The sequence below is a fragment of the Crocodylus siamensis genome, chromosome 3, assembly GCF_052110815.1.
Source record: "Crocodylus siamensis isolate JL-2025a chromosome 3, ASM5211081v1, whole genome shotgun sequence".
In the NCBI taxonomy this organism is placed as follows: Eukaryota; Metazoa; Chordata; order Crocodylia; family Crocodylidae; genus Crocodylus; species Crocodylus siamensis.
Window position 1 is genome coordinate 235,240,886 of NC_143397.1, and position 12,500 is coordinate 235,253,385.

The following is a 12,500-nucleotide window of genomic DNA, read 5'->3' on the forward strand; positions in this document are numbered from 1 at the left end:
CCTTGTGATGCCAATGCAGGAGGGCTTCCTCTGACTGCAGACAGCACATCATATGGTGTTCAACTGTGTGGTGCTTTTGAGATGCGACAAAATGTCCACTAGGGACTAAACTGAGAGCAACATATTTAATCCACCATTGCTCCTTGTCTATTTTGAACTTTGGTCCAGAAGACAAAAACACTAGTGTACTACAATGTTACTTTAAATGTTTTTTTTTTTTCCTTATATTCTTGGCAAATATACAGCTAGCTAGTATTTCAGTTTTGGTGGCCTCTATAATGATTAAACACAATGGCAAATGTGACAAGAAAAGTATTACTAGATGTCTTGTTCCTGCAAAAAACTATCTACATAATGGTAAAACTGCACTTTGGTGCTTCGCATCATCTGACATCTCTCATACATTTTAGCAAAAACACAACTTCAAACAAAAAAAAAAAAAATCAATCCTTAGAAATATCTTTTCCTACAGATGTCTTTTTCATACACTAAACTGAATTTAAAAGTCTCCTTAAAGTAATTAGAATATTCTCATTTTGGGCACAGATCTTTCTATCAAAACCTAAATCACAACTCTGTTGTCCCACTATGTGGAAGGGAATGCCATGATCTATGACACTGCTAAAAAAAGCCATTCTCTTCCTTCTCTGGGAGGACTGGAAAGGGTACTTTTAGTTATTTTATGGACAGACAAAAATAGTAAGACCGTAACCACGATATACTGTAATTAATGCATCCGAAGATCAACAGGCAATGGTATTTATATAGCAGATGGGTACAGACTCGGCAATTTTCAGTATTAATCATCAATATTTGAAAATAGCAATGTTACCTTATTATCCAAGAACTTAAAGAAAGTCTCAGAAAGAAAAACAATGACCCTTTGAAACACTTCCTCCTTAATATACGATATACCTGCCTTATTTTTTATCAATTACATTTTGACTTGTGAAGTGTAATATATTTGGGCAGAAAGGTCTGCATTTATAGTTGCCCAAGACTGCCAAAAACAGATCCAGACTACCTCACTTAGTTGTGCTGAGGAAACTAAATTAAGCAAGGGCAAACACCAACTGGAAAGTTGTCAGTCTACTGAATGAATGGATTCCTTTTACACACTAGCAGAGTATCTTAATCAGAGTACATTTCTGTTCAGGGCCAATACTTTTATTAGAAGGTGACAAGTTTGTCTTAAGTGAAACAGTATTAGAAAAGTAATTTATTTCCACTTTACCTTCAGTTAACAAAAAGGGTTGTCAGATTTCCAACCTTTACAGTTAAATATTTTTTAACACAAAAACTCTCACGATGTTATATTTGGTGCTACCCCCAAACTTTTATTACAGCAATACTGCTAGTATAGCTGAAGTTATGATCAGAGAATGTTTCCATTACTACTGTTACATTAAAATATTGTCATGAGTTAATAAGAGACATAAATATTCTTCAAAAGCACACATACATGTACACACACACACACACACACACACACACACACACTCTAAAGTTAGGACAAATGTTTCAGGTAAAGGGCAAGCAATTAAATAAATATCTGAAGTTGTGTTTTCAATTCAAATTTTAAATATTTATAGTAATATTATTTTTTAGCTCTTTCACATGCAGGGAGCATACAAAGCATGTGCCGATTAGTATTAAATGTATAACATGGATGAAATACTAAGATTTAAGAAATACTAAGAAATCACTGCACTTAGGCAGAAACTCCACCTTACAAGATTTTAAACTTTTTTTATTATTCATTTCATATTTGAATGTATTATTCTTCCCCACACATTGACAGCATGCCTGGCAATAGAGTATACAATGAAAGTACATTAAGAATGATACATAAAATGTGGTCGATACAAATCCTTACTATGAACATCTATAAAATAACATGGAATGTACTCTACACTTAAACTCACAATGTATCCTACAATAATGCTGAAAGTTATCATTTAATTTATGCTAAGAATACCGGGAAAAATAATATGGGAAACTAGGCTAAATCTTAACCGTGAACATATCAGCCAAGCCAAAGAATCCTCAGATCTCACAGACTGTCAACGTCACTTTGATTTTTCTTTATTACCATAATCAGAAGGTAAAATAATTCAATCATGCTCTCGCACAAAATCTCCAAATAATACTGAGGTCTGATTTACAGCTTGACAAGGTGGGGTGGAAAGAAAGCGGGGGGGAACTAACTTAAAAGCTGATGCAACTTTGTCTTTATTTTACTTTGTTGCGCCTACCTATATGCAACTAGTATCAAGCAGACTGAAGTTATAATATGCCATAAAACCATGATATTCTGAAACAGCAGGACAGATTATGATATGAGTGTTGCCTTCATATGTGAATTTCCTCCTCCTTTTAAATATAAAACATAATATCTTGATGTCGTAAATATTTTAGGCTTTAATTTGTACGTGAGTATGGGTGCACTCATCAACTACAGTATGAGTGACTTTATGAAACTTACTGACCAACTTACAGTTTATCAAAAAACTATATCTATATGTAACTTTTAAAAAGAAAAAGGAAGGAAGACTTTCCCCTTCCTTTTTCTTTTTTAAGTGTTCCACTTATTTGGACTAACTATGTTATTAACAAACTTTCACTCGGTAGTTGAAAAAAAAAAAAAAAATCTTCCAAAGTGTTGATATCATTTCCAGACAGTCTTGTCAGCATCACAATTTACAGGAAATAGTTGATGTTCTCAAACAAGCCCTGTATTTACTCATAGACCCACAGTACTTTAAAAAAATCCTCACTCTTTTGGAGTTTGTTTTTTTTTTTTTTAAATGTCACTCTGGTGGAATATCTGACAGAGCTCTCTAACCTAATGTACGTATTGCGAACATGAGGAAAACACTGTCTGCAGCTCAGAAAGAATACTGTAACTTTTATTCTCATTTTGTCCACGTCAGAAACTGGCTCTTACCACTACTTTCCTTTGCTGTCCCTTGCATTTTAACTCCAGCAGTTTTCTCAATGATCAGCTTTTCCTAAAACCAACAGGAAAGTAACATGATGCCATCAAGATCCATAGGTTTCAATTGCGTAGTTGAAAAAAGCTGCCTGAATGGCAAAGAGTTTGATGGCTCCTTTATAGTTGTAATGAAATGGATTAAATGAAAACCAGGCTCCTATGAAAGTATTGTTTCTTACACGTAGCATCCACAAGATGCTAGGTGCTGTACAAAGTCAATATGTGCCAAGCCCCAAGGAGCATACATATCTTGCGTCCTCTGTGATGGGTCCCTTTGCATCTGTCGCTTGCTCATGCATACTCTGTTCTCACCACATAATGTCCTTGCACTTGGGGAGGAGCAGAAGATGGACTTTAACTCATGACCTGGCCCCACATTTTTCAGTCAGCGCACTTCAGAACCTTGACATTGGTGTCTGGAATAGTGACCTGATATTTTTTAAGTTAATGGGCCCCTGTATGACCTCAGAAACAGAAAACATACAGAAGTCCTGGTTGATTAAAACACACCTTATTTTTCTATTAACCCCCCCCAATACATTAATCAAACCTCCCCAAATGTCAATGAGAGGTTCTGCTTCGTGCGCTGCTCAAGTCACAAAGCAATTCTATGCTGAAAAATAGCCCCCGGTCACTGCCAGCATCCTACAACTTTGTGGGTCTTTCTGGAAAGTCCATGTGGATTTTCATGGCCTTTCCCCGTCTCCCCTTGCCAGGGACCAGGGACGGGGACCCAACCGAGCGGTGCAGAGCCCACCAGATCCCACCTTTCCTGGACACCGCAGCTTTACCAAGCCACAAATGACACCCCTCCAGCATCACACTCCCCCTCCTTAGATGTAGCCAGCCTGCCCTCAGCCCCATTCATTCAGACCTAGACTAAAAAAAAAAAATAAAAGGCTGTCAGACAAACAGATCCCTAGTGGAAAACACAAGGAAGGGGGTGGGGGGGAGTGAGGAAGGAGACAAAGTTATGGCAACCATGGCAGGGCTCAGCATGGGACTGCGCTCTGAGAGCACAACTTTGCCTTTAAGAGGAAAAGTTTTCCGTCTCTCTCTCTGCTCTGATTTCAAAGAGGAAAAAAAAATCCACCACCACCATGTCGCCTTCCCCCCCCCCCCGCCCCCGTGTGACCAGGGCTTGCTCTTCCCCCCAAAAGCAAAAGTTGGTCCCAAACTTACTACTCTTCATGCTGGTCTCTGTGCCCCGCTTGTCATGATTCCCAGTAAAAACTTCCAGCAGCAACAACAACAACAGCAGCAGCAGCAGCAGCAGCAGCAGCAGCAGCAAGGACTGGGTGACTGCAGCTCATCGGATGCAAAATCTCTTCTCCCCCCTCGCCCAGCGCCCCATGCGGGGGGGTCCCCGGGGGAGCGCCCCGGCACGGCGCACACCGGCCCCGCAGCGCCGAGGGGTGGGTGCTGCCCCGGGGGCAGGGGGAGGCGGGCGGCCAAGGGGGTTGTTTTCCCTGCTCTCTCCGCCGCCTGAACTTGACCCTCCTGACTCCGAAGGGGCTACTGCAGTTTGCAAGTCGCCAATTCCCAGCGATCACACATGGCTTTGACCCACCAGAGGAAGGGTGGGGGGGAAATTCACACCAAAAAACCAACCCCCCCCAAAAAAAAAAAACAACAACCGAAAAAAACACAGACACACACACAAAAACCCAAAAAATAACAGAGAGGGAGAGAGAAAGGCTGTGAAACCCGAGAAGCCCCCGCTTCCTCCGGGCCGTGTGACACCCCCCCCCCTCACTGTGCGTGTGCAAAGAAAGTCACTTTTAACCTCCCCCCCTTGCACACGCACCAGCGCTCAGCACTCACTACATGCGCAACAGCAGCAGCCGCCCCCCCGCCCCAGGCCTGCATCTGCCCTTCCCAGCCCCCAGCCGGCTGCTCGCCTCTGCTCCCCCGCCTTTACCTGTTGATTAATCGGCAATAATAATCTCAGCAGCCTGGAAGATGGTGGAGCTGTGGCTTGAGCCATGAACCGTCTTCTGTTGTTTGCAGAGTTGATCTTGGATGGGGGGGGTGAGTGTGAGTGTGTGTGCGTGCAGAGGGGGGAAGAAAGAGAGAGGAGAGGAGGGGGGGATTTTCCCCCCCCCGCCTTTTCCCCCCTCCCCTCTGCCCCCCTCTTTGCAGGGAGAGAGAAAGGGAAAGAGCAGGGACCTGGATGTGCCTGGTGCGTGTGTGCAAGGGAGGAGAGAGCGGAGCCGGGGCTGGGGAACAACAGCCCCGGAGGAGGAGGAGGAGGAGGAGAGCAGCGGGCTGCAGATCGGCTCTTTATCAGAAATGTTATCGCTTGTCAGGACCTCCGTCTCCGAGCATTACGTCAGTTTCAAGACACCAACACTATTAATATCAAAGGAGCCTTCGCAGAGAAAAGCGCCACCCTAGCCGGAGCGCCCTTAAAGAGACAGTGCAGCGTCCCCGGCGCGCTCCGCCGGCGCAGCCTCCCGCTCCTCCCCCGCCCGCGGGCGGCAGCAGCCGCCGCTGGGGGAAAGGCGGCTTTGGACTCGCCCACGTCATTCACAACTTTCCTCCGTGTGATCGTCGCGTCCGGAGCAGTCTGCCGGCTCCTCGCAGCCGCTTCCCTGCTGCACTGAGCAGGCAGAGGGGGATGTGAGGGGCAAAGTTTGAGCCGGGGCGGGGGGGGGCAACTCTTGATTGTCCTTGCTGTTCCTTCCCCTGAGTGACTGGCCATTCCTTAATGTGGTGCGACCTGTGCAACCCTCGCATCCTTCTTCCACCTGCAGGGAACCTCAATGTGCCATGCCAAGAGAGCAGGCAAGGTTTTGTTGGGGGGAGGAATGGGATCCTTTGTATTGGGTCGACTGAAGAGTCTTTGAGTCAACACGTGTCTTTGCAAGCTTTGGGGCACAAACGCCCTTCCTCGGGCATAGGGAGTCTGCTCCAGATGGCTGCATCTCCCCCGATTCCTCTTCCTTTTGATCCAGCAGTGCAAAGTGGGGGGCTGGGGGATCCTAGAAAGTTTTTTTTTTCTGAATTGGAAAAGAAGTCAGAGAAATATTAATGGCACACCCTCATCTCCCTCACGGAGGCCTCTGAAGTGTCTTACAAGAAGATGCCAAATTGTTGTTGTCCTGATGTGGGTATTGGCGAATTTCCAGAGGACTGACCGCCACAAGCGGGGGAGATACAACACTGAAGCAGTCCCTGCCCCCAAGCGCTTGCAATCTCAGAGGCACAAACACGGAGCGGACAGAGGACTGACGGAGAAGTCTAGATTCCAGTCTGCAAATGATGATTAAAGTTTCAAATTAGCTTTCCAAACTTTCAAATTATTACAAGCCGCTTCTCGGTGCTCCGTGATCATCCCAGGCACAAGACAGCCCCAAGCTGCTCTTAAGAAAATTCTTCACACTTTTCTGTGTCTATACACAGTCTTTTCAATTAAAAATAGTCAGATTTCTCCCATACCAGAAATGACTAGAAGTCAATGTCCCTAATGTAAAAAAATAAAATAAAATCTCCAAGGGAAGGCAGTACATAAAAGGTTCCTGTGAAAGATTTTTAAATCCCAAATATAGTAGGTGTCAAAAACTATGTAAACATTTGTTAAGCATTTCGACACAATTTTTCTGCAGTTAGGTGACTTTCTGTGGCATGTTTTTCCTTCCAGGCAAGTCATTTTTAACTGATTTCATATGAAAATAGACACATTCCAGTTACTTGCAACTAATAGTACATTTTTAAAGTGAGAAGCTGAAAAAACTGTTAAACAATTAAAATAGTAGTTACAGATAAACATACCCCCCACTAAATATGTTTACATACCATAACATTTTCCTAACAAAGTTATTTTCAGGGAAATCATGAATTATAAAGCATAAAGTCCTCAAAAATACAAAGTGAGGCAAAATGAAACCTACTGTAAGATATATGCCATTTTCAGCCTCTTCTCAAGGCTTATACATTCTTCATTTATGTTTCGTATAATATACTGGCAGATTTGTAAAGTAATTGCTCATGTAAATCACCTAGCAACACATTTCCCCCTTAAGTTCTTTTGTAGGGCTGTCTGATAAAGCACTTTATTTATAAAAAGCAGTAAGTCGTGTACAAGAGGTGAACTCGTCAGGTTGGAAAGGCTAAGTAAAATATAGTTCCACAATGAGGAACACAGTATATTCCCCAAAAGTGGGAGAAGAAAACTGACATATTATGTGTGGGACTGACTATGTTCCCATCAGCAGAAATTCATTTTGGAACAGTTCTGATGTTTATATATGGAATGCAAAGAAAAGCAATACCAAAATCTTTCATAAAATTTAAAGTCTGCTACTAATGACTACTTGAATATTTTAATACCAGAGCAATTTGCTATAGCACATCAGAAATATGCACACTGAAAGTACTTTTGGAGAACATAAATCTTCACTCTTGTTTTAAGTTGAAAATGTTGTTAAACTTAAGCAGGCAAATTTTAAAAATCATTTTCATAGTTTCAGCCATTGTGAAATACACTAAAAGTAACTGTTGTGTTCTACTGAATATAACTAAATATTTTTCTCCATCCTATGTAATTTAGGTTTTTATCTAAATACAGCAGGGCAGAGTAAGCAATCAGCTAGCAGTTCTGTCCTGTATAGTAAGGATTAAAATTAGCAGGTACTTGGCTGATGGTTTGGCTGAGCATCTGACAAGCAGGGTTTGAATGGAAAATATTTAAACAAGGGTTAGTCCCCTTTGCTTCTCTGCTCTATTAAAATTTATTAAGCAAATGTCTCTGCTATAAAAAGGGAAATGATGCCCCCTCACACCTTCAATCCTATCCAGGCTTACATGCACAAATGCAAGTTCCCTGCATTTTATTCACATTGAACTAGAAGAGATAAAACATGGGAAAGTGTGATAACTATGGAAATACTGTGCATGCTTCAACATGTGTAAAACTTCCTGACACTGACATCTTCTTTCACCTGCAGAAAACCTCACCAGGATAAGTGATTTATATTTTAAATGCCATGAAAAAAATGCATCAAGGTTCTTTATTCTGTATTTTTAATATTAGAGTAGTAAGAGTGCATTTCATACGTAACTGCTAGAATAACACATTGTTTCTTCATCGTTTAAATAGAAAACTTTAAGGAAACATGGTATGGCACAGAAAAGTATGCTAGAGTATCTCTGTAAAATAATGCTTGCATGATGCATTCTGCCTTTGGAGTTAAAATAAAGCAGATCAAGAAGACGTCAATATCAATCTGTTTACATTAACCACAAAAGAGCTGTGGAGAACTTAATAAAAGCAAAAATATTTTCATAAACTTTTTCAGGCAAATTATTTATTTATGAAATAATTTACAAAGAAAATTTTTACCTCATGGTTTAGATACATTGCATATGCTTATGATTGACACAATATGTTCAGCTCAAAGGCCCGTGCAGCATTTTTTTTTTATCTTAGCAGGAATATTTCAAAATAACTAACTAATTCATGAGGTCATACAGTAATTGTTTGACAGTTGTTTTTAATATAGAAAATAAGCTATGTATATTGTTTTCATTCAAATATTTGTTGATTTGTCGTTATAGTCCTTTGACATTGACATGCCACAAATTTCATTATGAGAAGTATCAAAGATTTGTTTTCATTTATTATGTTCGTCTGTCACACAGTTGCAAAGTCACCTAAAGAAACTTGTTTCTTTCCCATTTATTTCAGATCCATATTCTCTGTGATATTAGGTGGCTGTTGAAATAAAAAATCCAGCATTTTATGGCAGGTAGGATCTGAAGCAGAAATTAATAAAACAAACAAAAAAACCCCAACAAAGCAAGAAAAAGCCAGGAAAGTTCTACTTTCACATTAGAAGCATGAACAATGTAATTTCTAAATAATCCTCCATTTTTTACACTCAAGCACATTCTCTATTGAGGGAGAATAGAAAGGCCAGTCATAGTGGCTTTTTGAAGGAAAACAGTGTAACAGCCATTGTTTATCGAGATGACATAACGACATTTATGCCTTTATTGTTTAATGCAGATTTTCTTTTTCTTGTACTTTACTCAGTGTAGATACAAAAAGGGATTAACAGGTAAGCACAAACATTCTTGTTTTACTATTTCAGACTTTTAGGGCATAACTTACTTGAAGAGCTAGAGCCTGTAATCACAATGATTTTACCTGATGGAACATGCATTTTAGACATTTAATCCAACTGTTTACCCTAACACATCATAAATTGCAATTCTTTACAAAAACCTCAGAGATTGACATCCATTGCTCTTAAATGCCTGCTGTTTTAGCACACATCATCAAGAAAATATTTCTGTATTATTCTCCCTCCAGTTAGTAGTATATCACATGAATCCTAGAGACCGTTTTCTTTTACTATCTTCAGTAATGAGCATTTTGCAGTGCACTTGCTTGTGTGTCTCAGGCACTACAATATAAGTTTCTTACGAATATAAATAATGTATGTTACAGAATTTCTGCAGACCCACGTAATTTAATTGCACCAATTTTGTCACATAAAATCCTCCCAAAGTTTTGTCCTTTCTTATACAGGTACAGAATCAAGTTTTCAAACTTCCAATGGTACACTGAGGTAGAAGACAAAACATTACCATTGATTTTAAAAAGAAACAGAGTTGGGGACCATAATAACGTGGTTAAAATGCCTCTGAAAAGAGATTATGTATGGTGATGGACAAGATAGCACTAAAAACAGCCAGTGAAACATCACGTAACAGAAAAATTAATAATGTGGCATGAACCCAGATTTAACAGATGTTTTCTAGGTGGACTGGATATCTGGTAATGGGAAATGGAGCCTTTTACTTCTATGTCACCATTTTTATACAAACCAATAGTGAAGGAAGGCCATTAACATCTGATGAGTGTTTGGTGGCCTTCTCTATTGCATAATGGAAAAAAATGTCCTCCACAGCATACCACTACTACATCTGAACCATCACTAAAATACACCATCACATTTACAGACAGTATCATAGATTTAGTAGATTTCATAGACATTAGGACTGGAAGGGACCCTGTGAGATCATCAGGTCCAGCCCCCTGCCCAAGTGGCAGGAAGTTAGCATCAGCAGAGAGGACATGGATTAAACATGGAAACCCAAATATAGGTGGTTTCTTTAAGCTGCGTATGAGGATCACTAAATGGATAATGTTAAATGTTCTTGGTATGGAGGCTGCTGAAGCTAAATAGAGAACTTTAATATGCAGCAGTGTTACTTTCATTATCATGAAGCCTACTGGAAAATTAAAACCAAGAAATGCTAAAATCTCTGAAAACATCTACATGCAGCAATCTATATAATTATGCAGACTTTGATCTTAAAAATTCTTACTAAAGGGCATTGGGCCAAAGCTCTGAATGCCTTCTATACATATATGATAAACTTTATAAGTATATAAATAACTAAAACAGCTAAGAGTACTATTAATTCCTACAGTTCAAACGTCCACTCATCTAAACACTGATCAGCATGCAAAAGCATCCTGAGCCCACCCTCCTCCTGCCAACATCTCCCACCAAAGTGAAGCCTACCCCCTAACTGCTTCTACCTACACACTGATTCCTTCTCTTTATTATGGGATTTGCAGCTCATCTGGAAAGGTTCAAATGAGCTTGATACAAAGTGCACTATAGTGAAAGGAAAGACTCCTATTGATTTTAGTGGACTTTAGATTAGGCCCTGTATGAATATATTTTTCATTCTCATTAGTAAGATTCACTGACATGAAGTTACAATGTATTCTGGACACAAACTATATTAAAATTTCACTAGAATCATCCCTAATATAAAATTATTACTCTATACAATCAAACTGTTTGACTTCAACAGAGCCACAAATACAGTGATGTGTTGTGGGGGGGGTTGTTTTGTTTTGTTTTGTTTTTCAATCTCTGCAGCATCCCAGGGTTTTCCTTCATTTCATTTCTCGTAAATAGATTTTCCATCTAGGGCAGCTCACTATGTTCAAATCTTACTTTATTTTAATGTAAAAAATAATGTGCTAGGCTACAAGGAGTGTGTTTTTATTGCAGAAAGGATTTATTTACATAGCTTGTTATGTGAGGTCTCAGATTAAGTTTAGCAAAGGAAAACATCTTTCACATGCATGTGTTTCACTTTGTAGGAAAAAAATGCACCTGCCACTTCAATAATAATTTCATCTGTCTACCTGCATTATATATCATAAAAGCTACAATGAGTATAACTGGAAATAGCAAACGCACATATATATGGAGGCAATAGTAAAATCTACCATGAGATTTCCATCATTTCTAATTCTAAAGATAGGGAATAATGAACATTATACAGTGAGGTAAATAAAGTAATGCAACAAATGTTCATTTGTAATGGCATCTACTGCATGTACAGTAAGTACAGGTACCAGAAAACACAGACCTTTTTTCACGCTGCATCCCATCATTCCTGGAAGTCCTTTCAGAAACACACACACATGCACCTGCAGGGAACCAAGATGTCCAAGACAGCTACACTTTCAGAAGCATGTTTTATAAAGCTAAGGGCCAGATCTTGGTCCAGCTTGCTCTTTACCACTACAGAATTTTAGAGTTGAAAAGGATCTTATAGAACATCCAGTCCAAGCAGGATAGATTGTTCCTAAACAATAGATCCCGAGGCAGATATATAGCCCCTGAACAAGTCTGCATCACTAGGAAGTGATCCAGTGGTCCCAAAGAACCACAAGACTTGGGTCTAACTCCTGGCTATACAAAACAGCTACATAAAACTTACAGTGAATTTCCCAGTACCAGGGTATCCTGACTCAGCAGGCATTTTATGGCAGGGAATTTCAGAGTACGAAAGGAAAACGCCAGTGCATTCTTGCACCCTCTGACAATTCACTAATACAGCTGTACCAAACCTGTACCAGATCTGAGCCCGCCCTGAAGTAGCTTCATAATCAGATGCATAAAGTTGGCTTCCCCTCTGTTTACATCCTGGGCTTTGCATCAGCACAGGAATGAACTCAGCTCTAAAAACCTGATGCTCTATATGGTTAGTTACTGAAAACTTGATAACTTAACAAGAAGTCTGTTTGGGTTTTCACATATGAATGTATGCAGTCAGGTGTACATTGAAGTCTGTGAACAGCATAATAAAACCAAGGCCCCTTTATTTTGAAGTGACAATAGCAAGATTTTTGGTCTTCTTTACATGAAAAATAGTACATATTTCTATTCTTTCAGAGAGGGCCAATTTTGTGCTCAGTGTGGATTATTCCTCATTTTGGACTCCATTTCCCCTGGGGAGATCAGACTGCCATACAAAACAGGCAGGACCCTTCTGTCCAGTGCTTCTGGTCTTCCTCCTTCCTTGGTAATAATGACCCTAGTAATAAGGCATCCCTAGCTCTTTGTACCCTGAATTCCACCCCCACCTACTGAACACTGGAAATCAGCAAACGATAATGGTGATGGGCCAACATTAATTGACACTTGGTGTCTAAAATGGTCAAAGGGTAGATCATAGCACAGATAAC

The 12,500-nt window shown here is 40.1% G+C and overlaps 1 protein-coding gene across 9 annotated transcripts in view; it reads right to left on the reverse strand.

Moving 5' to 3' along the window:
* The window catches only part of TRPS1 (transcriptional repressor GATA binding 1), a 275,411-nt gene extending 270,341 nt beyond the window's left edge, over window positions 1-5,070 (reverse strand). For 3 of the 9 annotated variants that reach the window (XM_090040534.1, XM_090040535.1, XM_090040526.1), the window contains exon 1: window positions 4,917-5,070. Coding sequence is in view for 1 of the 9 variants with exons in the window: in XM_090040533.1 (XP_089896659.1) it covers window positions 4,178-4,187 (10 nt within the window). In the remaining 8 variants the exon portion in view is untranslated. Of the gene's footprint in view, window positions 1-2,947; window positions 2,969-4,177; window positions 4,716-4,916 lie in introns of those variants that run through there. The other 6 variants (XM_090040533.1, XM_090040529.1, XM_090040528.1 and 3 more) reach the window with 3 other exon arrangements.
* Between the last annotated feature and the right edge of the window lie 7,430 nt (window positions 5,071-12,500).